General features: G+C 43.3%; 1 protein-coding gene across 2 annotated transcripts; it reads right to left on the bottom strand.

Annotated features, from left to right (window-relative positions):
• Positions 1-347: 347 nt before the first annotated feature.
• SSC5D (scavenger receptor cysteine rich family member with 5 domains) lies at positions 348-24,687 on the bottom strand. 2 transcript variants are annotated; one of them, XM_083580545.1, is made up of 13 exons: positions 24,416-24,687; positions 15,866-16,216; positions 14,292-14,597; positions 12,746-13,060; positions 12,149-12,454; positions 9,877-10,191; positions 7,657-7,962; positions 5,898-6,212; positions 4,628-4,942; positions 2,877-3,206; positions 1,992-2,315; positions 1,769-1,900; positions 348-1,271 (listed from the first exon to the last, which is right to left on the bottom strand). In XM_083580545.1, the coding sequence occupies exons 1-13, from the start codon at positions 24,507-24,509 to the stop codon at positions 1,108-1,110; spliced, it is 3,573 nt and encodes a 1,190-aa protein (XP_083436671.1). In that variant the 5' UTR covers positions 24,510-24,687; the 3' UTR covers positions 348-1,107. The 2 variants fall into 2 exon arrangements, with proteins under 2 accessions (XP_083436671.1, XP_083436670.1); XM_083580544.1 differs by lacking the exon at positions 24,416-24,687 and adding an exon at positions 18,836-18,854.
• Between the last annotated feature and the right edge of the window lie 2,834 nt (positions 24,688-27,521).

Here is a 27,521-nt window from a genome sequence, read left to right as displayed (position 1 = left end):
GGCTATTTCTAGTAATGGGTTCCACTGGGGTTTGGTGTCAGCTTGGCAACCTTATTGCATCATGTCCACATCCTGCTAAATTGGGTTCCTGGTTAGATGATCACTGCTGAAACAGTGTCTGAACACAATCTACAGTGGTCAACATTAACTGCAATATAGGAGCACAATATTGTTGCTCCTCTTCTTGGTATAGCTGGAAGAATGATTATGTTCAAAACGATCCTGGGTTCTTGGGAATTGGGATTGTCCCATTTTTGCTTTTCCCTGTTAAGGCTGCAATCCTACTTGTGTGTTGATTGCAGTTTACCTGTGAGTAGGTGTGCTTAGGGTCATGCTACAAGACAAACTTTTAAGTCTAGTATCAATGTTTAATAAACAGGCAAATCCAAAATTCAACTCATCTGGAACAGCACATGCAATTGAGCAATTTCCCTCATTGAACAACTGGCCAATTTACTATGGGTTAGATTTTAAAGCAAGGAAATTGAGGCTGTGCTGCCCCATAAAAACACAGAAGCTAAGCAGGGTTGTTTCCGGTTAGCACTTGGATGGTGGGAGGAAATGGCAATTAAGGCGTATGATCAACAAAGTGGTACAGTCCTCATGCAAGGACCGTATCACCTCACTTTTCATGTTGTAGAGACACTTGTCAGACTCTGACCCCTTTCCCAATAGGAAAATTGTACTGAAACAATTCCTGCAAATGCGTTAGAATAGCATCAGGAGGCACAGTTCCTGGGTCTTACTATTTACTATGTGATCAGTATGTGCTATAATGGTTACAGCAAGGTTAATGACAAGAAAGGCAAAGTTTTGAAACAAACTTTCTGCAACCTCCCCACCCCCCCAAGCTTTGGCACCACTGATATTTCTAAGGTCTTCTAGTTTGTTGTCTTCTATCCCTTCCTAATGTCCCTTACTCCCAGAAATTGGGATATCTGAATATTCCTTGGGATCCCAGCAAGTCTCTGAACATTTGTGGTGATGGCACAAGAGCTGGTGGGAAGGATATGTCCTTCTGCAAGGGAATGGCAGAAGGAAGAACCAATCTTCCAGAACGAAACTTATCTCTCACAAGCGTCTGAACCATTGCCTGCTCTTTGTCTCTCAGTTGGCGTCGTCTGTGGCTGAGTCAGAAGTATTTTTCACCAGGTGGATGGTGTCACCATCAGAGTCACCTTCAGATGCAATTTGCTCTCTTCCCCTGGTATACATCTCTCGAATGCCATTGACCATATCTGATCCAACAGTAATGTTTTCCATAAATGCTTCTGCAACAAAACAAAAAACTGAATTGATTGAGCTCCCAGACTAGTGATCTCAAGACTCCAAAATCCCATTATATTCCAGCAACAGATCCTTGCTTCTCTTCTTATTGGAACCACAGGAACTACAGCCAGACATTTAGCTTCTGAAAATCATTTGAAAACCAGAACACTCACTTCCGGGTTTTGATCATTCAGGAGCCATTTGTTTGGGAGCCAAGGCATTTGGCTTCCAAGGTACAACTGTACTGAATTTAAATATATGTATATAATGCGGAATTCTTGTTCTTGTGTGTAGCATTTGGGATACACTCCAGGAACACTATTTTATAACTGTGCACTGAAAGTGAAATGAAACCTGGAAGAGGTGAGTTATTCAGGGCAGGAGATGGTTATCAGGTGGGAACTGCACAGGTTACTTTCTGCAAAAACATCAGTGCAGACTAGCCCTGGGATTGGCAATCAGGTGAGCTAGACTGGAAAATTGGTTGGCACATTCTTACCTCCTCTTCCAGCTAAAGGGTTAACCCAAATTGATTTTCCTCTCCTTTTCCTCAGGTAGAGCACAGCAGCAGCACCTATGAGCACAGCAGCAGCCAAGAGACTCAGGATCACTGCAGCTGCTGTAGAAGAGGCTGTGAAAGAAGCAGAGAGTAAAAATTGTCAGATTTGCTCCCCTAACCCCCTTAAAGCGTTCCTTAAGAATAGGCTGGATCACAGAAGTACCTGCATGTCCCTTGCACACTGCTCCAGCGTAGGAGTTGCAGATGCACTTATGGGGGCCTGTGGGGGCAGCATAGCATTCGGTGACTGATGCTTCTTCTCCAGTACATTGCACTTCATTCAGAAAGGCTGGGCCAACACTGTTGCCGTATTGGTTTCCCGTCGGTGCTGACAATGCTTCACCACAACCCAGTTGCCGGCATATCACCTTGGCTTCTTTAAGACCCCATCCAGAGTCACCAACAGAGACCCAAGTGCCATTTTGATTCAGTTCCACTCGCCCTTCACAGGAATGGGGGCCATTAGCCAATCGCACTTGCATAGGACCTGCAGGAAGAAAGAGGAAGAAGTCACAGGTTGTTCCCTACTGAGGTGATGCACAGTCTGCCCAGAAAGGCTTCCCTGGTACCCACTTCAGTGCCATTTCAGCACTTTGAAAATTTGTCTAAGTTACAGATAAATTTTTGAGTTTGCGAAACTCTTATGTTGGTCATATCTTCTTTTAAACACAATTTTAGGAAAAAAAACATTTAAACTTATTATGCTTTAGGGAAGATCAGTCCAGTTAACAGAAAAAGTTGAATGTTAATTGGAGTTTGAATAATATTAGCCAAAATATGAGATATTATGTAAAGAAGCTTACAAATGTTGCATTGGTCACTACAGAATTTCCTCCTCCTGTTTTATATTTAATCGTTTGCACACCACCCTGATATTTCGTGATATGGCAGTATGGAGATACTTTTATAAATAGTGCAACAAACTAAATGATAATATTTTTCTCACAATCACAGCTTTCTGAAGCTGTTTTAATTTTGTTTTTTAAAAGTTGGAGATTCATTCCAAGTTAAGGATTTATACGTGTGCTATATGCCCTGAAAGAGTTACCTGAGCACACCACGCTAGCATCCTCCGAGTGATCACAGTCATGTTCTCCTACGGAACGTCCCCAGCAGTCTCTCAGGGATGTTTCTGTGCCTGTACAGTTCACATCATCCAGCCAGACGGGGCCAGGGCCTCGTCCAAAGTGTGCCCCATGTAGGGCTTCCAAAGCAATGCCGCATCCCAGCTGCTTACACACAACGCTAGCATCCGGAAGGCCCCATCCATCATCACACACAGTTCCCCACTGCTGCTGGTGCATGACTTCAACTCTCCCAGAACAGGAGTTTGGGCCATCTTCTAGCCTGATGTTAATCACATTGATGGTGGATGACTCTATAGAGAACCCAATATGAACAAAAATCAGTGCAGGTGTAAGGATGTGACTGGAAGGTTCCCCATCCACATAAGGGATGGGGGACTGTGAGCATAAGAGTTTATCTGCAGCAACTGCCAAGCTCTGAAAATTAAAACACAGGAAATGCAGGCCCATCACTTCAACTGGGAACACAAAGAACCTCATGACCAAGGAAAAAACAAGGAAAGCAAGAAGCTTAATGAAAGCAATTTCAAAGCAGGAGGTGGAAAAACATGGCTGCTGTCCCAAGTCTGCTGTCTGACCTTATGCAAGCTGAAATTGTGCACCTTTCACTCCACATCTTAGCACATGTCTCTTTGTGACATTCTCCCTGCAAGACCAGAAGTCTCCAAATCTATCTGGGCCTCAGAATTATCCCCAGGCCACAGTGCCAGATTTATGCACAAACTAAGTAAGTTATTATTTTGGGACTCTACTCATCCCTCCAAACATGAAGGGGTGTCTGTGTTGAATTTCACTTTTTACACAATTGGTTAAAAAATAAAACAGGCTCTGAAATAGACATTATACTGACATAAGAAAAATATACTTAATGGCTACTCAGTTATTTGTCATTTTCTATATTGTGTTTATAAATCCATGCTGTCCACAGGTTTAGGTGCTGCAAAGCAGTTGCAGCAACTATTAATTTATATGGAAATTTCGTTAGGCCATCTGTCCATAAGTTGTCAAACAGCACCAGTGACAGGTGATCTCTGGTTCAGGTCAAATGCAGACTACATCAGGCTTACTGCAAGTTCTATGTTTTAGTTTGATTGCTAGTTTTTACTTGCATCCTCATCTATGTACCAGTATATGCAAATATCCGTTGTCCCTTCTGTTAGACTAACACACATTTTTGATAATGCTATGCAGTCTCTTAAACTATAGTAAGGCCTCAGGATGTCTTAATACAGCCCTACCAGGCCACACCCCTCACTGTTTTTGCCTGACTGCAGCATGTCTTTGAGTTCTTGCTTGCCTAGATAGAGGAAGAATAGTGAGGTGTGTGTAGAAACTAATCTATGCAGAAGGGATTGTGCCTCTCAGGCTGAAAAATGTTCCCAAGTAATGTTGCGTCCTAATGTTGTGTGTCCTGGCATTGCATGTGGGGTCCTCTGAATATTGAGGGGGGCCACCCCCTTTAAAAAGATGGGGGAGGGCAAAGTACCTCAGCCCCCAGGAGCTGGTGTCTTTGAGAGACACTGACAAGAATTTTAAGAACCTCAATACAACACAAATGGGGGTGGGGAAGGAAGTCAAAGTGCCTTGTGCAAATAGTCCCTCTGCTCCTCCATCACATCCAACAGAGAATTTTTCCCCATCACTTCACCCCATCCCTGGACATGTCATTCCCAACTCCCATTCTGGAAACAACAAGGTGGCCATAGCAGGTTACCTGAACAAACAACTCCCGCATCTTGGTCATGATTACAGTTATTGTTCCCCTGGGTATTTGCGCTGCACTCTTGGATGGCATCTTCTGTGCCTTTACAGTTCACATTATCCAACCAGATGGATCCTGATCCACGTCCGAAATGAGCTCCGCCTGGGGCTGCTGAAGCCTTTCCACAGCCCAGCTGCCTGCAGATGACTTCAGCATCTTGCAAATCCCACGTACGGTCACAAACAGTTCCCCACTGTTCACTGTGGGGCGGCCGGAACTCGATTCTCCCACTGCAGCGATTTGTGCCATTTACTAGTCTGAGATCATCTAAGAATAAAACGGGAGGGTCAAATGATTAACTCCACAGAGAACAACTCCAAGTAGCTCTTAAAAAAACCAATGTCAGGACTTGGATGAATTCTTTCCCTTTTCATCCTGGCTGTCCTAAACAGCTGGCAGAAATCAGCAGGATCTGATGATGGTTCCCCATCATGAACATGCAGTCAGCTTCAGATTGTAGGGGTAACAAATAACAGACTTGTCAGTTGATCCTGTTTCACTTTGTAGATGACAAACTGCATTACTCTGCTGCCACTATGAGCTCAGATCTGTTTTAATACTTTGCTGCTGGTATGTGTAATTAAAACATGCAATCAAATACCTCTTGTTTGTGAAACAAAAGGTGGCATGCAAAAATTAAGTCCTGCTCATGGTAGATGAGTCATATAATCTCCCTGTCTCAAGCAAGGAGCCACCATCACCAGGAGGAGACTTTGTAAGGAAGACGTAGGACAGCGGTTTGGTGTTTTAAAGGAATGGCTCAAATCAGGGATTGCTGTGAAGATCAGGAATCCTTGAGAGGATTTATGGGGCTAGGAATGACCCGCTTGCCTTGTTACTGCCTCCTTTTTGTGTAGAATATTGCACCAGAGCATAGGGACACGGCCTAGGACTTGCCGATCAGAAGGTTGGCGGTTTGAATCCCCGCAATGGGGTGAGCTTCCATTGCTCGGTCCCTGCTCCTGCCAACCTAGCAGTTCAAAAGCACGTCAAAAGTGCAAGTAGATAAATAGGAACCGCTCTGGCGGGAAGGTAAATGGCGTTTCCGTGCACTACTCTGGTTCGCCAGAAGCGGCTTAGTCATGCTGGCCACATGACCCGGAAGCTGTACGCTGGCTCCCTCGGCCAATAAAGCGAGATGAGCACCGGAACCCCAGAGTCGGTCACGACTGGACCTAATGGTCAGGGGTCCCTTTACCTTTATTGCACCAGAGCAGATTACCTGAACATACAACACCAGCATCTTCTCCGTGGTTACAGTCATTGGTTCCCAAAGGCTTGGCCTTGCAAGCAGTGAGAGAAGCTTCTGTTCCTGTACATTCAACATCATCCAACCAGATGGGATCGACTCCTCGCCCAAATTGAGCTCCACGGGGGGCAGCTATGGCTGATCCACAATCAAGGTACCTACATACAACGACGGCTTCGTTTAGGTCCCAGCTGTCATCGCACACAGTTCCATATTGGTTGAGATGAAACACTTCCACCCTACCAGAACACCGATGACTGCCATTGACCAGCCTTAGCTCCACTGGATCTGGAATGGTAAAAGTTATAACATGGAAACACAAAGCCACAGATATTTCAAGAAGACTCCCAAGAAAGATCATGTTTCATTTTTACTCATGCTAGTATGGGTTATACCTAATCTCATCTGGACTGAGGCCAGTGCTATCCATTACTCTAACAAATAAAGATTTCGCCAAAACTGTGTTTGCCAATAAATACATTTAGTTCTTTTTATTTATTTGCAAAATTTCTATGCCGCCCACATTAGGGGGAAGGGAAACCATCAAGGTGGTAAACAGCATTAAGTAACAATAAAAGTACATTTTAGATAAGTACAAAGCACATTACCCATCAGTAGATCAGAACTGATGCATCAACATGGCTGATCACACCTCAAGGAGAACTTGGGTGAACAGATGGGTTTTAAGCAGATTCCTAAATGCCAAAACTATAGGAGCTTACCTGATGTTCACTGGAAGCACATTTCAAAGGACTGGTGCCTTCACACTAAAGACCCTGCTCTTAGTAGACATAAGATGAACCTTGAGAACTTACTACTATGAGTACCTCTTCTAAGGATTGAAGTATCTGGGCTATACAAGGCAAGATGCTCCCAGAGGTAAGCTGATCCCAGTTGGTTCTGGGCTTTCTATACTAACAGCAAGACCTTAAATGTGGCTTGGTGACATATTGGTGTCCAGTGGAGTTATTTAAGCACAGATGTTGTACACAATATTCTCCTTTCCTGTCCCTGCTGATTATCTCCTGCAAATGCCTTTCGGGGAATTTCTCAAACTTAAGAGGGAGATAGATCAGCAGTACATAGCACAATACCCAGCTTATGAGAGTCAGCAGACGGTAATAAAATAGGAAGCTGGCAGTGGATGGTGTAGCAGTTAAGCTGGAATTCAGCTGGGGAAATTTGGAATCACATCCCTGATTTATAGGCTCCCTTGAACTCGGTAATGCTCACTTCTAATTACATAGGTTCAACTTGTAAAATGAGTTCAGTTTTAACAACTTTTAGCTTTAAATTAGAAATGCAAAAAATCTTGCAAAGAAAGATTACCATTTAAACAGGCAGCATGAAGGACAAATTCCTTCAAAGCAAAAAAAGTACCCTTTGCTTATTTACCTCATTTTCAGTCTTCCTCTATGCAAATACAGTACAAACCACTGTAAAACTTGAAAGCTTAGTTATCATTCAGTCGCCAGATCAAAGAAAGTATTTCAGTTTCCCTGCTGCTCATTGCTCCTGCTCTAAAGTGCTAGAGCCATGTTCCCCTGGTATTCCTTCTCCACTATGCATAGTCTAGGCAAAGAAGAAGACTTGGTCCTGCATTCCAGCCAACCCGAGATTGGAAGACAATGGCCTGCAGTGCAAGGTCTCCAAAGTTTCATGCAAGAGGGATGCAGGTTTATGTAATAGGAACATGTATGTTCCAAACCATTAAGCATGGAATACAATTTACCTGCACACTCAACACCAGCATCTTCTCCATGATTGCAGTTATTGATCCCCCAAGCACTTGCTGGGCACTGACTGAGGGCTGTTTCTGTTCCTTGACAGTTCACATCATCCAACCAGATGGGCCCTGTTCCTCGTCCAAATGCAGCTTTTGTACGAGCTTTCAAAGCAACGCCACAGCCCAACTCTTTGCAGATGACCTCAGCCTGCTTAAGGCCCCAGCGATCATCACACACAGTGCCCCACTGATGATTGTGGAAGATCTCCACTCTTCCTGAGCAACGACTTGAGCCATTCACCAGCCTGAGTTCTGATGGGAAATAAAACATTGAAGGACGCCACTCATTAAGCCAAGACATTATTGGCAAGGTTCTTGAACATCTTATGTCTAATAGCTAAGGAGGCTGTGCCTCATCTCACAAAGGGCATGATTACATCAAGTCATTTTTCTTCCCATGAGGAGAAACTGTTCCCCATAGCATTTCCCTCAACGAATGCTGATGATTGCCTCAGAAATGGCCATTTACATCCTCCCAAGGTGAATATCAAATTGAGAGTGGGGAGGGAATTTTCTTTTTTTCCAATTTTTAAAATTAATTTTCCAGATTTAAAACAAACATATCATCAAACATAAAAAGAAAACATCAACAAACAAACAAACAAACAAACATATTTCCTAACTGTAGAAATGCCACTTTTGTTAACATTGTTAGATGACTTCTTCGACTCCCCCTGGCTGAGTGTCCATATAAATCATTGTAGCAGTTTTCCAAAACTAATTTTACATAAAATTTACTTGGTCCAATTAATATCTTTCTTTCTTTTCATTTTAACTTTTATCCATAATATTCTACATCATCACATATTTAAATCCTAGGCCGATTTAATACAAGTAATTCTATTTACCGGTAAGTTATCTTAACATATTTAACTAAATAGTCTTTAAATTTCTTCCATTCCTCTTGATACTCCTCCTCCTTCTGGTCGCGGACTCTTCCGGTCAGGTTGGCTAGCTCCAAAAAGTCCATCATCTTCAACTGCCATTCCTCCACTGTTGGTACTTCTTATAATTTCCAATTTTTGGCCAACAAAATTCTAGCAGCAGTTGTGGCATACAAAAACAATCTAACATCTTTTTTGGGCAATTCCAAACCTATTATTCCAAGAAGAAAGGCCTCTGGTTTCTTAATAAATGTATATTTCAACATTTTTTTTCAATTCATTATAAATCTTTTCCCAGAAGTCTTTCACCTTGGGATAAGTCCACCACATATGATAAAAAATACCTTCTTTTTCTTTACATTTCCAACATAGATTATCACTCTTATGATAAATCTTTGCGAGTTTTACAGGGGTTAAGTACCATCTATGGGGAGGGAATTTTCATAAGGAAAACACAATGGAGGAAAGAATTGAAACCCCCTCAGACAGCCCTAATCTGGACCGGCCTTCCACAGCTGGTTCTATTCCTCCTCTCTTTTAAAGAAATATGACCATGCATTTATTGCAGGGGTGGGGAACTTGTGGTTCTTGGCCTAATTTAACTCAGCTCATAGATATGGGGTGGCACAGAGGGAGAGAGAGAAGAGAGGAGAGAGGGGAGGGAGAGAAGGACAGTTATGCAATCCTACAATGTTGTAAAACCCGGCCCATTTTGGTTCTACCCACTGCTGCATGCAGACGCTGGTAAGTTACTCCCATGGGAATATGGCCCTGAGAGAAAAAAGGATTATCCATCCCTAATTTTAATGTATCACTTGGTTATGTCTCAGACAGAGTGCTCCTCTTCCTTGTTTGGAAACTGGACAACTTCCTGTGTAGTTGTTGAATATAAAACAGGGAACAAAGAAGCATGAACAAAAAGTTAGCTGGTTTCTGGAGTGCTGAAATAGCAAGCTTGTTTACTTATGTTGTGAACTTCTTCTGTGGAACATGTGCTCAGAAAACAATTTGTGTATGTATCCATAAAAACAAAAACAAATAGATGAAGTTTAAAGGAGTGGATGAAATTAGCAAGGTGTTGTGTTGAGCCTATCTAATGAGGGATGTGGAAAGGAAGGAAGGAAAGAAGAAAGGGAGAAAGATCCACTGAAGATTGTTCTTCTTCGATAATTATTATCAGTAGTAGAGCTCTGGAGAAACCCACTGTTGACAAAACAGCTCCTTCAACTTTTAGCCACTTTCTAAGGCCATAGTATGGCACTCCCTGGTGGTCTCCCATTACCTGAGCACACAGCACCAGCATCTTCTCCATGATTGCAATTATGTTCTCCCCAGGCTTTGAGGCGGCAGTCTCTGAGGGCAGCTTCTGTCCCTTTACATTTGACATCATCCAGCCAGATGTTGCCTTCACCTCTTCCAAACTGAGCTCCTCGGGGAGCCCCCAAGGCTACTCCGCAGTCAAGTTCCTTGCACACGACTTGAGCACTGTTCAGATCCCAGCCATCATCACACACTGTCCCCCACTGCTGGTTGTGGAGCACCTCAACTCTCCCAACACAGCGACTTGTACCATTCACCAGTCTGATCTCATGGGGGTCTGAAACAGTCAAAGGAATTGTTATTTTTTCCACTTTCCAGTTCTCCAGCCTCCCTTGCCTTTGTTCCCATTTGTGGCAATCCATCCAGTAATACTAAGGTTACTCAAGTGTGTAACTGATCATTGTGAAAGCAATGCAGGTGCAGTACATGGGTCTGGTCATCTTGATGACTGTGAACAAGAGGTTTTCTCCTTTACAACTGTGTCTTTGGCCTGGCAGGTTGACTTCTGGAAATCTGAAACCCTATTGTCTCCAAAAGGACAAATAGTGGTTCAAACAGCTGATGTCTAGGCTCAACTGGAAAAGATTGGCTGATTTTCCTCAGACTTATGTGTAGTAGCTAAGTGGTAGCCTTAGGCAAGCTGTTATATCATCATCGTGACCCCTCTCCATGTGACTTCTTAAAGGGTTGTGAATATATGGAACATTCTGTTCACTGCAGATGCTTTATCAGCTGCTAGCAAAAAGGACTAGTATCTGGTTGGTTGCCCAGCTCATTATCTACCCCATCCACTGCAGTCTAAGTTTGACAGATGGGAAAATCACCAACTATCAGCTAATCGCCGGGACTTGCAGAGGGCTTTGCAAGGGTCTTTCCTTTGCAAGACCTGACAATCAGCTGATTGTTGGACTTGTGAAGACCTTGGCAAAGCTGTTTGCAACATGCTCCACAAGACCTGAAAGTCTTGTGGAAGGCTTTCCTAGCACCATCATTATATAGCTACACTGGCTCCCAGTACGTTTCTGAGCACAATTCAAAGTGTTGGTGCTGACCTTTAAAGCCCTAAGCGGCTTTGGCCTTGTATACCCGAAGGAGCATTTCCACCCACATCGTTCAGCCTGGACACTGATATTCAGCTCCGAGGGCTTTCTGGTAGTTCCCTCACTGCGATAAGTGAAGTTACAGGGAATCAGGCAGAGGGCCTTCTTGGTAGTGGCACCCACCATGTGTAACACCTTCCATCAGATGTTAAGGAGATAAAGAACTACACAACATATAGAAGACATCTGAAGGCACTCCTGCATCAGGAAGCTTTTAATGTTTGATATTTTATTATGTTTTTATAGGTGTCGGAAGCTACCCAGAGTGAATGGGTAACCCAGCCAGATAGGTGGTGTATAAATAATCAAAATTGTTGTTGTTGTTGTCATCATCATCACAGCCAAAAACTTTCCTCTATCTCTTGGCCTTTGGCTTCAAACTTAGAAGTGGGTGGGATGTTTTAAATGTATTCCTCACCTTGGCTTTAATGAATGGGGGGGTGGGGCCGGTGTTGTTGGTTGTAAGTTGCTTTGAGTTGCCTTGGGCAACAAATTTAATTGGTAATAATAATTGTGACACCCCATGAAGAGCACTTTCTATAGGGCTCTGCAGGTGCCATCTGAAAACACCATTTCAACTGAACCAGGTTGAACTGAACCAACCTGGCACCTGATGTCATATATGAAATCAGGTGTAGAACAGGTGGGCATGGTTGGTTCAACCTACCATTTGGCCCAATTAAGCCCATGAGCTGAAGGTTCCCCACTCTTGACTTAAAGAGTGCTACATTTTAAGGCTTTCATTTTGCTAGCGGCTGGAAAGAAACTTCTGCAGTGGACACTGAAGACTAGAAGATGCAAGATGGCTTTTAATGGTTTGCTGCTGTGAACTATTGTTCTGTCAGACATGTCTTCTAGGACAAAGACTAGAACAAACAATTATGGAAGTTTCAGTCTAGCTAGTCCTTGCCACTGGCTGGTAGGAAAGAAGCTGAAGATTGCAGTTATTTTTGGTGGAACTGGCACTATTTTAAATACTTGCATTGTCTTTCAGGGTGATTGCCAAACACTTCTGCCATTTTTTTAGGCCACAACCTACTTCCTTCAGAGCTTTCATCTAGCTAATTTACCTTGGTAGAGTACCTGACTGTAATGAAGAATGGATTTGAACTACATCACATAGTACAAAATTACCTGAGCACTCCACACTTGCATCCCTGCTGTGGTCACAGGTATGCTCTCCCCAGGGTCTTTTTTGGCATTCACTCAGAGCTGCTTCTTTTCCTGTGCAGTTAACTCTGTCTAGCCAGATAGTACCAGATCCTTGGCCAAACCGTGCGCTGCCTGACACTGTTACAGGTTGTCCACAGTCCAGTTCCCTGCACACGACGTGGGCATCATTCATATCCCAATCAGAACCACAAATTGTTCCCCACTGCTTGTTGTGATACACCTCGACCCGCCCTGAGCAGCGACTTGTGCCGTCCACTAGGCGAAGCTCTGATGGGACAAAAAAGAGTTTAAACACCAAAAAAGTAATCCTGCAGAGAATTCCTTGAACAAGAATAGGTGGATAATATCACTGAAACACCTTGGGGCGGGGGGAAGTGAGCATAGGTTTGGATTAGATGACTTACAAGAGACCCCTCCCCACTCTATGATTCCATTCTTTGAAGTACAGACTCGTTGGATTCTTATTGGCGAGGATTATCCACTAATACAAAATAGTTGAACAATAATATCCTCCCATGCTCTTTGCTTCATTTCTGATTGGGGGAAAGTGTGCCTTACCTGCGCATACAACACCGGCATCTTCTGTATGGGTGCAATCATGTACTCCCCAGTCTTTTGCTTGGCATTTGCTGATGGCAGTCTCTGACCCTGTACAGTTAACGCCATCCAGCCAAATGGGACCAGTTCCTGCTCCAAAACGAGAACCTCGTGGGGCTGATATAGGAGTTCCACAGCCAAGATAACTACACACGACTGCAGCGTCATCAAGGTCCCAATCATCATCACATATGGTCCCCCAGAGTTTATCGTGCAGGATCTCAACTCTCCCAGAACAGTGATTGGGGCCATTTATTAATCTGAGCTCAGGGGGTTCTGAGAATGAGGAAAACATTGAGAAATAATGGACAATTTTTTTTTAAAGTTAGTTTCATGCATAACTGTTTCCACCAATTCCCTGTCCTCTGCTACTACCACAATCTTATTTTGATTCTCTGGGATGCCTACAGATATGCACAGTGTCATGAGTCTGTGGGTGCCAGAGTTTGTAAGTGCTGTATTTCCCTAAATTCCTGGATCTAGTATATGTTGGCATTTAATCAATGCTTGGAGTGTTAATTAACTGTGTGAATTAAGTGGTGTACTAGAAACTAATTTCCTGGAATCAGCAAGTGTGAAGACAGGCCAGCCACCCTTTGCCCTTCATTCTGGTACCCATTTAGATTTGAGGAGCAAGCCTGTAATGAGTGTGGAATAACTAGCCTCATTTAACCCAATGCTTAAGTCTAATTAATGCACAAAGAAGTTAAAGCCAGACTTAGCTATGTCACTTCCCCTCACCTTGGGATAAAATGGACAATTAAGTCTTTGTTTCCTTCAGTCTACCTTTTTGGTGTGTGAGGACATATGAGCTGATTGCTCCAGCATAGCCGCATGGCATTCACCAGCCTCTTTTGTTTCAGACCAGAATGGAGTCCAAAATTAGCATTTCCTTATGCCAATAGTTTAGGAGCTTTTACCATTTTGTAACCAAGCTACATTTTACTGCCTGTACAACCCATCTGACTGCTGTATGGAAAAGCACATGAGTGTAACCTAAGAAAGGTTTGTAAGTAAACCAATTCATAGCTTTAAAAACATGTTTGTTTTTTCTATGATAGGATTAGTAGGAAACTTTGGAAGAAGCTTTCAAGCAGGTCATCTTTGGAGCTCAGTTGGAGGGGCACATTTCTAAAGGTTTTACAGCCTATATTTCCATGCTTTACTTTGCTACCTGTTTTGCCATGTTACATCTCTGTTGGGGTTCTTTCACCAAAGAGTACTTGGCCCAAACTTCATGGCATACGGGAATATATATATGGAGGCCCCATTGAATGAGACTTCCTCTCCCTCTTTTCCCCCCTTCTTCTTTTTGCAAAGCAATTCATAGCACAGAGGCCTCAAACATCTGAGTATTAAAGCTCTCCTACCACAACCCATATTAACTACTTTCCCATGGTTAAACGAGTAGCTGAAATATATATTCTTCCAGGCTCGGGGACAGAATATGTGATTATTATTTTAAATTTTCATAGTTCCTTAGTTGTACAAATCCATAGATTATTACCTTCACACTCCACACCAGCATCCTTGCTATGGGCACAGCTGTGTTCTGTCAATGTTTTTGGTGGACATTTCCTTAGACTGTCTTCATCCCCTGTGCAATTCACTTGATCCATCCAGATGGGGCCAGATCCCTGTCCAAATTTAGCTGCAAGAGTTGCTTTTAGAGCAGCTCCACAGCCCACTTCCCGGCACACAACATGGGCATCAGCTAAGTCCCATCCATTGTCACACACTGTTCCCCATCTTTGGTTATGAAGCAACTCGACCCTGCCAGTACATGGAGACGAACCACCTGCCAGTCTCACCTCTGTTTAGAGAGAAAAGGGAAAAACATAATAATTCACCTTCTCAGCAAAACCAATGATCCTTTCAGTATTTCACCTTTGTCAGTAGCCCATCAGATTCCTTGTGCATGTTGAACATGGGGTGTTGATGGAATCCATTTTCTTTGGTGTGTTCCCAGAGTTCTAGAGACATAGCATCACCAGTGGACACTGTTGTTTGGTTTCTATCTGCCATTTTTAATAATCCCTGACTGGCGTATCCCCTCCATGAAGTAACTCAAGGGTTATCAACCTTTCTAGGTCCATGGCAAATTTGTTATATTGAATGAATGCTGTGGGTGCGACTCCCCCCCTCACTTTTTTCCACCCTCCCCAGATCAGAGCCCTCCCATAAGAGTTAGAGAGAGAGAGAGAGGATGCATGCACACCTCACTGTCCAAGTAGTCTGGGTAAAAATGAGACTTGTTAGAATTAATCTGAGCTTTGAAAAGCACATAGAGCTGAAAGAGGAAGTGGGAAAGTGTGTCACACTTTCGACTTCCTCCTCCAGCTCTATTTACATTTTGAAGGCTAAAAAGGTAACCATCCTCACCACCTTATGACTAAAGGGGTGGGGTGGAGTCAATGGCTTCATGTGTTGGGATGGATTTGGAAGGTAGGTTAGGATATATGATTTATTTATTATTCTTCCTCTTACTCACTTGAGTAAGATTAGCATCTGGTTTAGCAGAGTTAAAAAATATATGCCACCCTTTGCAGCATCAACATGGAAACTTGGGACAAAGCTGTGCAGCTTTCTAAAATTATCCAGGATGCCTTTGGGAGACTGGAGCTTCCTCTTTATTTATCCCTATATAAATAAAATAGCAACACAGAAGTCTGTAATGTAACAATATAAAACTATTGTTTACTTACATAAAGCTGCAGACTTGATTCAAGGCAAAATAGACGTCTAGATTACAAAATACATGGTTTAAATCAAAGATGGTGCCTATGCTCAGGGGCATACAGACCATGCATCCTATCCCTATGGCTGCATGATGAGAAAGGTCTCAGGCAGCTTTCATTTTAATCACACTCATTAACCCCATTTTGATTTTGTAACAATAAATGCAATTCTACTGTTTTACCCAGATTGGACTCTGCATTTGATTGCTACCCTGCATTTCACTGCAACATCCCCATGATGTGCTGTGACTCTAGAACACAAATTTTGAAATTCACACCTCCATGGGCATGTAGGGATGCACATCTGATCAAGGACATGTGTTTACCTTGCTGAATAACCTACCTGAGCAAAGAACGCCAGCATCTTCTCCGTGATGGCAGTCATTGTCTCCCCAAGCCCTTGCTGGGCATTGACTGAGGCCTGATTCTGTCCCTGTGCATCTGAGTTCATCTAGCCAGATGCGACCAACTCCTCTTCCAAAATATGCTTCACGGTGGGCTGATATTGCAGCTGCACAGCCCAGTTGCCGACATACTACTCTGGCTTCCTCGATGCCCCAGCTGTCATCACAAACAGTGCCCCACTCTCCATTATGGAGCACCTCGACTCTCCCACTGCAACGACTCGAACCATTCACCAACCTGATCTCAGCTTGGGCTGGTTCTTCAGGAGGTGAACTCCAAGCTCCACCACCTAGGTACACAAGTTTCAGAAAGTGGATTAGCCATTTTCATTAATTTTAAATTGACTTTAACTTTTACTTTAATTTTAATTTCCCAGTCAAATGATCCAGATTGTGCTCCAAAATATATTTTCCTTCAGTTAGTTACACCTTTCCCACTGCTTAAAAGGGTACAGGCATGATGTTTGTGTCACATGCCTATTTACTTCCAGCAGTCGCTGGGAACTTCCATTTGTATATAGCTTTTGTGTTACTGCTGTTTTGCTGGAGGCGAAGGGAAGCAGACATGTTTTCCTCTGTTCCTGAACTATGCTGAATAAAAATGCTGTACTTTATGCTTACACATTTCTCTGTCCGCCTCTTCTGCTGTGAGAAGATTTACACACTCTGCTGACAGTGTGCATGGGTCTCTAAATGTATCTGAGGCTCGTGTCGCTGATTGATGCTTTCCAAGGGAGACCGGAACCGTCCTGCTGCCGGCCGGTGGCTGGAGCCAGCTGGGGGCCTGCCTGATGCCCCTGTCTCCCTGGCAGTATCCCAACAGATTAGCCATTTTAATTAATTTTAAATTGATTTTAACTTTTACTTTAATTTTAATTTCTCAGTCAAATGATCCAGATTGTGCTCCAAAATATATTTTCCTTCAGTTAGTTACACCTTTCCCACTGCTTCAAAATAAATAAGGTGTCGTAGCAGTAGCAAGCAGTTGGCTGGCAGGAGGAGTGTTACTACGCAATGAGATGAATAGCAATGATTTTATTTTATTTATTTTATTGTTTATATCTCTTTCTTTTAAGCCAGCTGAGCTTCTCTGTCTGTCTCTCTCAGCATTCAGACCTGAGGTTATAATGCTAGTGCTTCTGTCCCATTCTACAACATTCCTTTTACACTGCATTTCCTGTTGCATTGTGGAACGATGTTGTCAGGGACTCAGGAGCAGGAGCTCTGGGGAGAGAGGAAATGGAGAGCGAAGGGGAAGAATCCGAGGGCAGCGTAGGGGAGTATGACAGTGGCCCAAGAGATTCCATGAGCTTCTCCAGCGAATCAGAAGATTCCCAGAAGGGGGCGCCTATGGTCAGGGCAAGGGGGGTCCCAGGGGGGATGCACCAGAAACAAGGAGACAGAGGGGAACCCCAAAGCAGCAGTGGGGGATTGGGACCAGTTTCCCCACCAGAGCGTAGTGGGGGGGAAGAGTCACATGTGTCAGGGCCAGCGTCTCCTCCAGCGGGGAGAGAGAGTGAGTCAGGGCTGACCACGCCTCCAACGGAGGGGAGGTCAGTTGCAGCTAGCCCCCCCAGAGGGGGAAGCAGTGACAGCAGCAGCAGTGAAATGGTCAGGAGGAAAGTTATTGGCTGGGCGCGCATGCCAAGTTCAAATGCACAGGCGCGGGGAACAGCAGGAGACCCGGATGGGGAACCAGCTCCTAAAGCCCGCCGGAGGGAGGGGGAAGGCTCAGGGGACTCAGCGTCAGAAGAGGCTAGAAAGGGCGATACCCCAACGGCCAGGCGCAACCAGAGGCGGAAGGAACTGAGGAAGAGGTGGAGTAAGGCTAGAATCTTAAATTGGTGTCAGGGGGGAGGAGACTCAGACGGAGCATCAGCGGTCTAACAGTTGAGACATAGAGCTGCACGCTGCGGCTCTGGAAGTGAAACTGAACTTCAATAAAGACTTTTGTACTTAACCAAGAAGCAGCGTTGGTCCTTTGTGAGCTGGGACCTTGGGCAGCCCTGACAGATGTATTTTTGATCGCTATACCATGTTGCACTAAATTTCATTCTCACCAGTGGGTGGCGTGTGACACATGTGTGCTTCTGTTTCTCTGCAATTCACCCCTGAAAACAGTGGGAAAGAACTGTGTGCTCAGAATATGGCCCCAATTTTCATCCCATGAATTTTTGGGGTTAACAGGTTTGCAAATGGATTTTTCCCCCTGGAAGCAATGAACATAGTGTCGGCATGCAGAGGGTCGCAAGGCCAGCTGGCTAGCCCCAGCTGGGTCATCTCCTTCCAGCCGTCCCATCAGCCTCTGCTCCGAAGTAAATCAGCGACCCAGGCTTCAAAGCCAGGGCACACTATATTAGCAGAGCAAACTGCGCACACAGAATAGGCGTGAGGCTTGTGGAAGCATACTACAACTACATATTTATTAATCATAAATCAGGACAAAGAAACACGTCGTCTCTCTCTTTGTCTTCTCGCGAGAGAGTCCAAAAGCAATAACACAGTGGAAGTTCCGCTAACGACACCAAAACAGTGATGGAATGTAAACAGACATGTGACACGTAACAGTTCCATGTCTGCTCTTTAAGGTGGAATAGAAATTTCCCAACACATAGAACTTCCGCTGGGTTTGCAGAAGCAGCTTTTATATCATGTTGAAGACTGCACATTACATGAAAATTATTAGGCAAGTAAACATCAGGAAAATGAAATGGTCTGAATACAGCCCCTTAACTTAGCTGACTTTAGCTGACCTTCACCAACCAAGTGAAGTTTTTGCACAATTCATATATTGACAGCTTATGGACGCAGACTTTCTTTGGATAAATACAATGACATTTAGAATGAGTTTACACAGAATATACTGATTTGTTGATAATTATATGTATATTAGGATAATAAGAACATACACATCTGTATATTAAAGGATGGTATTGTAACAATATTTTTTTTCATTCACTTGCTTTTTTGCTTTCTTCTTTTCTCAGTCTTTTAATAAATGAAATTCAAGAAGAAGAAGAAGAAGAAGAAGAAGAAGAAGAAGAAGAAGAAGAAGAAGAAGAAGAAGTTGTTGTTGTTGTTGTTGTTTTGGCACCAGGGAGGAATAGCTTAATACTCAGGCTTCAGATATCCAACTTAGTTTTCTCTTATTTTCACTTCCCATGTCCCTCATCAACTGATCATTTCTTCCAATTGACAGTTAACTGTCCTGTGTTTCTCGCTCTGCCCCCACCCCAGTTGATAAACTGTCAACAAGTAGCTGCTGCTAAAGAGGCTTGCAACATATTAACAGCACAAGGCTCTGAACTTTGACAGTTACACTCTGACATCAGCAGAGGTCACAGTATTCATTTCCAGAGCACAGAACATAAACATTTGGCATTTGTCCACACTATGCCATTATCTACTTTTCCAGTAGGGATAGGCAAATTGTCAATTTCAGTTACTTCCTCTTTCTCATTTTTCTAATCTTAAATTGACTCCTCCACTTTTCCACCTCACACTGATTTTTTAAAAAAACAACAACAAAAACAAAACAAAAAGTCGTGTAATTTCACCAGCATTTCAGTGCAAATTTCTCATAATACACACACATTTTGTATGTGATTTTGCTTAAGAGGCTCCTCTGAACAAGTGCAGCATGATTTCCCCTGCCCCACTGTTTTTTCCACTACTCCATGCCTGATATCCTTTGTACACTACATTTCCTCCTCCTCCACCTCCACCTCCTCCCCCCCCCATCTCTCTCCCTCCCTCTCCCTCTCTCTCCCTTCCTCCCTTACTGGGTGATTCACAATTGATATACCACTTCTTCTTATTTCCCTACTTGGGACCCCACCCCCAAAATTACCATTTGGTACAGACCCACTAGCCCTTCCCACTGTGATTTTGTAACCTTGGTACACCCCACTTTCCCCCTGCTCCCTGCTATCATGAATCATTTGACCACATTGTGCCAGTCTAACATGGTACACTTTCCTTCCTGTATTCAAGGAATTCTCTCTTAGTACACTACTTCCCCTTAACTTTCTAGCTCTCTTACACACACACACACACACACCACATCTCTTCCTCCTTCTCAGACAAACATGCATGCATACCCCCTTCCTTTCTCTCCTTCACAAATACACACTGAACGTGTATTCCCCCACCTCAGGCACACATCCATACATTTGCATTTCTCTCTCTCTCTCTCTCTCTCTCTCTCTCTCTCTCTCTCTCTCTCACACACACACACACACACATATGCACACAGACAACTTATCTCCACTTATCTCTCTCTCACACTTTTGCTTCTATTCTGAAGTCCAATTTGCACACACACACACACACACACACACACACACACACACGTGTATATAAAAGATGATATATAATTGAAGTGTTATGGGGGGAGGTAACAGGTGAGGCCCATCTTGGGAAGCAGTTTCTGTGCAGCAGAGGTATTTTTATCCAAGAGAATTGCTGCTTGCCTAGCCCCCTTCCTGTTGTGGACACCAGGCATCCCCTTCAGCCTTTCTGACCCTACCTTCATCTTAGCTCCCAAGGCAGCAACAGCCACAGCAAGTTCCCCAGAGGCTGCCTCAGCTCACCCACCTGCTCACTTGCTCTCACCCCTCACAGGTGAATTCCTGTCTGCCTAGCCCCCTTCCATGTGTGGTGGTGGAACCACCTTCCCTCTTATTTTTCTGTCTTCTCCTCAGCTTGCCTTCCAAGCAGTGGTTATGGCAGGCTTCCCTCAGGCTCCCTTGGCTTGCAGTGGTACCTTGGTTTTCAAACGTTATCCATTCCAGAAGACCGTTCGAGTTCCAAAACATTCAAAAACCAAAGCATTTACTTCCGGAAGCATTTTTTAATGGAAAACTCAATATGGAAGACGTGTGGCACATTCAACTTCTAAAAGTGTATTTCTGGTTCTACATGCATAGAAAAGCACCAACAGAGCTTTCCTCCACCACCCCGAGAAGGCCTCTGTCAAGGCAAGTGGCAAGGCAAGTCCACAGTGTCCTACGGCCCCTCAGTTATCCTTCAACAGAACAAAGGACAGCTCTCTAAATGAGACAGCAACATATGGATAGACATCAAATTAGAATAATGAACAATCAAATTAATTATTTCCAAAGGTTTGGAAATAAACTGAGTTCCTTAGGAATCTCTCTGCACATTGAATTTCCTAATTTCCTTGTGGCAAGCAAGATTGGTTTATAAGCTTACTGCCCAAAGTAGAAATAATTCTTACCAACTTGCATTTGTGTTCCTATGACTATTTTTTTTTAAAAAAGACAAACAAATCCAGCAACATCTCAAAAAACTTTGCACTATCAGCATTGTTCTTTTCAAACAAAATAGATGGTTCTCTGAAACATTGAGCAAGCCTCAGATTTCATAACCTCTGGACAAAGGACACTTTCTCATGCAGTGCAAAACTAGAAAAAGATGAGCATAGCTCACTGGCTGATTTGATCTATGAGAGACCTTGCTCTGAAACCCTGCTAACATTATTAGTACACTAGTAGCAAACCCTGAAAGCTTTAGTGCAATGGTGAGCTCCAACAAGAGTTGATTGCTCTTCTCTACACCAACGCTGTTCCCTGGAGCCTTCCACTCCCTTTTAGAAAGCAGGTACAGGTGTACAATTGTTTCTGGCCCTGAGAACCTCTTCCTCTGGAGGATCTGGATTTGTACCTTTAAGTTTGGATTTCTCAACATAGTTCCTGGGTAGCCCTGCTACTCCAGATTGTATTGTTTTTTTATAAACACTCCCTCTGGCAATGATCCCAGTCTTATCTGGGTCCTCCCTATATGACTGCCCTTGGGGGATGTCCTGACAAAGCAGTTAGGTTTCCCTCAGGTCTGCTCCCTGGAGATTTAAGGCACCTTGTGCCAGTCCCGACACCTGGTTCTCCTCGTTGGATCAACCAATCCAACAATACTTTCCTAACAGCTTTGGCCTTGCTATGGCAATGCTGGTTGCTGTATTCAGGGCTGGGTAGGAATTCGCCCATCAGACAAATTTGCACTGGTCTGAAGGGTTTTGCCTATCTCATAGCAATCATCACAACTTTGGTGGTTTAGGCATTGGGCGACCTTAGTCTTGGATGGAGGGGAGGTTGTAGCTTCTGCCTCCCCCACCTGAACAAGGCTACCCCGTTAAAGGGATCTGGGAAGGACTTGCTTCTGTCCATATGTCCAGATGGGGGCTTGGGCCACAGTGCTTCCCTATGGGGATCCCACTATTTGATGTAAGTCATAGGAATCCCCACTGCTGAGTTGACCCTTGATGTTATTTCCGGCAGGCTGGCCAGAAGTAAATGGTTACCCATTGCCTATGCTAAACGTTTTCATCTGTAGTCAATAAAGTTTTGGCCTGATCTGATTCCATTCTGATTGTGTGGTGTTCCTTATTTCTATCCCAGCAAGTGTCCCAGAAACCCAGTCTAAATGTCACTACTGGCCAACAGATTTGTTATAGCCCATTAGAAGAAGAGAAGAGAAGAGTTTGGATTTGATATCCCGCTTTATCACTACCCTAAGGAGTCTCAAAGCGGCTAACAATCTCCTTTCCCTTCCTCCCCCATAACAAACACTCTGTGAGGTGAGTGGGGCTGAGAGACTTCAGAAAAGTGTGGCTAGCCCAAGGTCACCAGCAGCTGCATGTGGAGGAGCGGGGAAGCGAACCCGGTTCGCCAGATTACGAGTCCACTGCTCTTAACAACTACACCACACTGGCTCTGAAAGTTTTCTGATGCTTTACCATGTGAAACATAGTTCGCCAATGTCTGGAACATCGCTTTGTCAGAATGCTTGACCAGACACAGATGGTTGGTCTGAGGAGAGGCTAAATCCATTTAAGACTTTGCATTTGTGGGGTAAGTGAGGTAGAAAATCTCACCCATTATATACTGGGCAAGGTTTTGCCCAGTATCTTCTCTGTGTGATGGGTTCATGGGAAAAAGCTGTCCCATGAGCCCTTGCTGAAGAGGGGAGGGGAAAGCATGTATAAGGCAGCTTCCGCTGGAGCTCACAGCCATTTAGTTTGAGAGCTTCCCATCTGCCCACCCTCAGGTTAGAGCCTTCACTGAGCAATTCTGAGGCACTTGTTGACAGGGCCAGAAATGAACTTTTCTCTCTCAAACTGATTAGCACTTGGTTGGTTTTTTTTTTCACTTTTCCCTCAGTGAAATTATGGTTTTTCTTTGTTAGGTGGAAGAACGTTGTTTGTATGAGGGCAGAAATGGCATTGGTCAGGATCAACATTGAATGGGGGACCCCCATAAGGGGCCTGAGGGGAGAATTGACCATGGCAAACCTAAGCATGGGTTCGGTATTGGAATCTGCACCCTAGTCCCCCAGTGAGAATTTGCTTGCGTGACTTGCATCACGGCAAGGTTCAACACTGGACAACTCCCATTGTACAGGTTTGGAGCGATCCAAAACCAGCAGATCCATTCCATCAACATGGGGCTTGTGGAATGATGAACTGATCCTGGGACCCAGTGCCATGCCAACCCTTGCCTTGACTGCTGCTGTCAATAAAGAATTGGCCTGATTTTATGCCATCACCGTTGTACAGTCTGGTTATTTTGCTGCTTTCATAATGTGCCTGGGGAAAAGACATGTAAGGACTTGTAGCCACCTTATGAACGACTTACATGGCTAGCGTATTTGGTCTACCTCTCCCTCTTCCCCCAGTTAAGAAGGAACACACAAGTTACTTTTCCTCATACTAATCTACAGTCTCCCTTTCTAAAGCAACTGGAGATAAAATGAACATGTCATAGTTTTCAGTTTCTAGCAGCAGCACTTAACGAAGGCTCTATCTGAATCCTACAGGAGAGAAAGTTAATTAGTGGTGAGAACACACTGCACATGCTCAGAAACCCATCAGTTTGTTTTTCACTTATCCTGAAATAAGATCAAGACTAAACCTGGAGAGGGCTGACTTTAGATTTTCATGGTTGGTTTTTTTATATACTGTGATGATTGAGCCTTTGCAGTCTACCAATGCATTGCAAAAAGCCAGATTATATACGGTACTCAAAATCTATTAATAGTAGGGTATAACTAAGCACTCCTGAATCCAGAATATTGATTTGTGCTTAAGTACAAAAAAAAGGTTTCATTCATCAAGTCAAGCATTCTTTGCAAGAACCCCTATAACTATCAGACACCAGACCAGCCAAAAGTAGACCACAATCCAATTTCTCACCCTATCAGGTTTTCTGGATCAGACAAAAAGCTACCTACTTCATCTTTCTTTCCAAGATCTTCAGCAACCAGCAGGCACCATATGGTCCACCAGAATTAGTCCAGTGGGTCATCATTCCCCTTGCAACCATTTTCTAGCCACTGCTGATCTAGTGGGATCTTTAACAGCCAAGCAGTGGGATTTTGTAGGCACTGATGGTGGAACAACAGCAGTGACAGAAAGAGTGCAGGCACCCATTTGCTAATATGCAACTTAAAAGAGACGACAAGGCTCAACTCACCCCAAAGAGATACCAAGAGAATAAGGACCATCGCCACCTGTCCCAGCCATCTTCCTAGAGAGTTCCCCAAAAAGGGGAGAGTGCAGGCAGCCATAAGTCCTAGGGACTCAACTAGGTTTCTCACTTGAATGGAGTGCTCAGATCCTGAACATTTGGGCTGCAGCTTGTCCTGATGAGATACGCACACAGGTCAATGCCACGGGCAAAGGTTGGGAGGCAAAATGCTCGGAAGGGGCTGGTGGAAACTGAGAGGGAGGAGCATAATCTAGTGTAACTTGGCTGACAGCTGACACTGCTGTTTTTACCATTTTGACATTGTGAAACAACTTTCGGTTCCCCCAAATGGCTAGTTTTTCTCAAAGCTTCAGTGTTTCTCCAAGGGTCTTTATAGCTGAATCCTGAGTGTATCGTTGGGGCTTTGTTTGAGTCAAGTCTCAGCCCCGTTACTAGTGTCAGGGATCCTTTATGGAATATGTGAAGGAATAACACAAGTGCCTCTGAGTTTCTGAAGGGCCCCTTTCTCCCTCTAGGAAATAACACATGCCATACTTTGAGGAATGAGGGAAGCTTGCAGCTTTGAAGAAAGCTTAAACACCAGCATTGCCCAACATCAATATGTAGCAATATCCAGAGTATGAGGAGTTGTAATAGTCCTTATTCAGTTAGTATTGCACCATATTAAGACTACAGCTCAGAGGTGGAAGATCATTTGCTTTGTATGCAGAAGATCCAAGGATCAAGCTGTAGCATCTTCAGGTTGGGGTGGGAAAGGCCTGTGTCTGAAACCCTGGAGAACTTCTGCCAGTTACTGTAGATACTGTAGATACAGTTACTGAGCTGGATGGACCAATGGACCAAGATGCTTCCTATGTTTCTTATCCACCCATTCATTCACTCAATAACTTCCAGTCATCTCCACTACAAGTTGTGCTGTCTTTGAAACTTAGGAGAACCAGTGGGGTTTTCTAGGGAAATGTGGGGAACCACCAACTAACTACATTTCCATGCGGGGCACTGAGAAAGTGAAGTCCATTTCTTGGCAACCTGCTCAGAAGCCAAGCGCTCCCTGTGCTGGTTGCTTAGGAAGAGAGAGGATGGGGAAAAGAGGTGAAGCGGTGGCAGACAGACAGAGAGGGAAGGAGAGCAACAAAAGGGATCTCCCCACTGGCTTTTGGCTCTGGTCCTGCTGACTGCCAACTCCAGTATGCCTCATGACCATGGATAGAAGGATCCGTTATTTTCACCTCTCTGTTTCTTGTTTTTCCAACCTTAAATTCGGCTCTCCAAATTTCTGCAGCAACCTGTAATCTATTTTTATTGTTGTTAAAGCCTCATGAAAACTATTCAGCTTTTTTGTGTGAATTTCTCCTCATAAACACATATTTGTATGCTGTTCTGGTTTTTTTTTTTTATAAGATATTTATTAAAGTTTGACAAAAAGAAAGGTTTACATAAGTAATAAAAAAGATACAAAAAAAACAACAAAAAATAAGAATAAAAATAAAAATACAAGGTTCAAAAAGACAAATAGATACAAAGAAAAAATTAAAAACAAATCCATTTTTGTAACTTTAAATTCATTTAACTTGTTTCCTTGACTCCCTCACACCTCCCCTTTTTGTATTCCCATTTAAATAATCAAATCAGCAAATCCTTAACCTCTTTCATTTATCTTAACTCTATATCATAACATATTATAACTCTATATTTTCATCCATTTATCAATTCATTTTTGCATATTCTTATTAACTTTTGTTGCTAAATACCACTTATTGCCAATCCAAACATCATTTTAACATTCATCAATTTTACAATATTTCTGAAGATAGTCTTTAAATTTCTTCCAGTCTTCCTCCACCAACTCTTCTCCCAAGTCTCGGATTCTGCCAGTCATTTCTGCCAATTCCATATAGTCCATCACCTTCATCTGCCACTCTTCCAGGGTGGGTAGCTCTTGTGTCTTCCAATACTTTGCAATAAGTATTCTTGCTGCTGTTGTTGCATACATAAAGAAAGTTCTATCCTTCTTTGGTACCAATTGGCCGACTATGCCCAAGAGAAAGGCCTCTGGCTTTTTCAGGAAGGTATATTTAAATACTTTTTTCATTTCATTATATATCATCTCCCAGAAAGCCTTAATCTTTGGGCACGTCCACCAAAGATGAAAAAATGTACCTTCATTTTCTTTACATTTCCAACATTTATTATCGGGCAGATGATAGATTTTTGCAAGCTTGACTGGTGTCATGTACCACCTGTATATCATTTTCATAATATTCTCTTTTAAGAGATTACATGCCGTAAATTTCATACCGGTGGTCCACAACTGTTCCCAGTCAGCAAACATAATGTTATGACCAATATCTTGTGCCCATTTAATCATTGCAGATTTAACTGTTTCATCCTGCGTGTTCCATTTTAACAGCAAGTTATACATTCTTGAAAGTGTCTTAGTTTTGGGATCTAACAGTTCAGTTTCCAATTTTGATTTTTCCACCTGGAAGCCATTTTTTTTGTCCAAATTGTAGGCCTCTCTTATTTGATAGTAATGAAGCCAATCTCACACTTTATCTTTTAATTTCTCAAAGCTCTGCAATTTCAATTTCTCTCCTTCTTGTTCCAATATTTCCCAATATTTCGGCCATTTGGCCTCCATATTGGGCTTTTTCAGAGCCTTTGCTTCCATTGGTGACAACCATCTTGGGGTTTTATTTTCCAATAAGTCTTTGTATCTTATCCAAACATTAAACAATGCTTTTCTGACAATATGGTTTTTAAATGCTTTATGTGCTTTAACCTTGTCGTACCACAAATATGCATGCCACCCAAAAACATTATTAAAACCTTCTAAATCCAAAATGTCTGTGTTCTCAAGAAGCAGCCAATCTTTCAACCAGCAGAATGCTGCCGATTCATAGTAAAGTTTAAGATCTGGCAGGGCAAATCCGCCTCTTTCCTTTGTATCAGTTAATATTTTAAATTTTATTCTGGGCTTCTTGCCCTGCCAGACAAATCTAGAAATGTCTCTCTGCCACTTCTTGAAACAGTCCATCTTGTCCAAAATTTGCAAAGATTGAAACAAAAATAACATTTTTGGCAATACATT

This window comes from Podarcis filfolensis (assembly GCF_964270895.1).
Source record: "Podarcis filfolensis genome assembly, chromosome: 13".
In the NCBI taxonomy this organism is placed as follows: domain Eukaryota; kingdom Metazoa; phylum Chordata; class Lepidosauria; order Squamata; family Lacertidae; genus Podarcis; species Podarcis filfolensis.
The sequence above is the reverse complement of the archived record's forward strand: the minus strand, read 5'-3'. Positions and strand labels throughout refer to the sequence as shown.

Excerpts from the sequence above, each read along its gene's own strand:
- SSC5D (XM_083580545.1), bottom strand. The coding sequence starts at position 24,509 with ATGGCTGCCTGCACTCTCCCCTTTTTGGGGAACTCTCTAGGAAGATGG. Across the intron at positions 13,061-14,291 it reads TGCTGGTGTGGAGTGTGAAG|AACCCCCTGAGCTCAGATTA; the intron begins GTAATAATCTAT and ends CCTCATTCTCAG. Across the intron at positions 4,943-5,897 it reads TGCTGGTGTTGTATGTTCAG|ATGATCTCAGACTAGTAAAT; the intron begins GTAATCTGCTCT and ends TTTTATTCTTAG.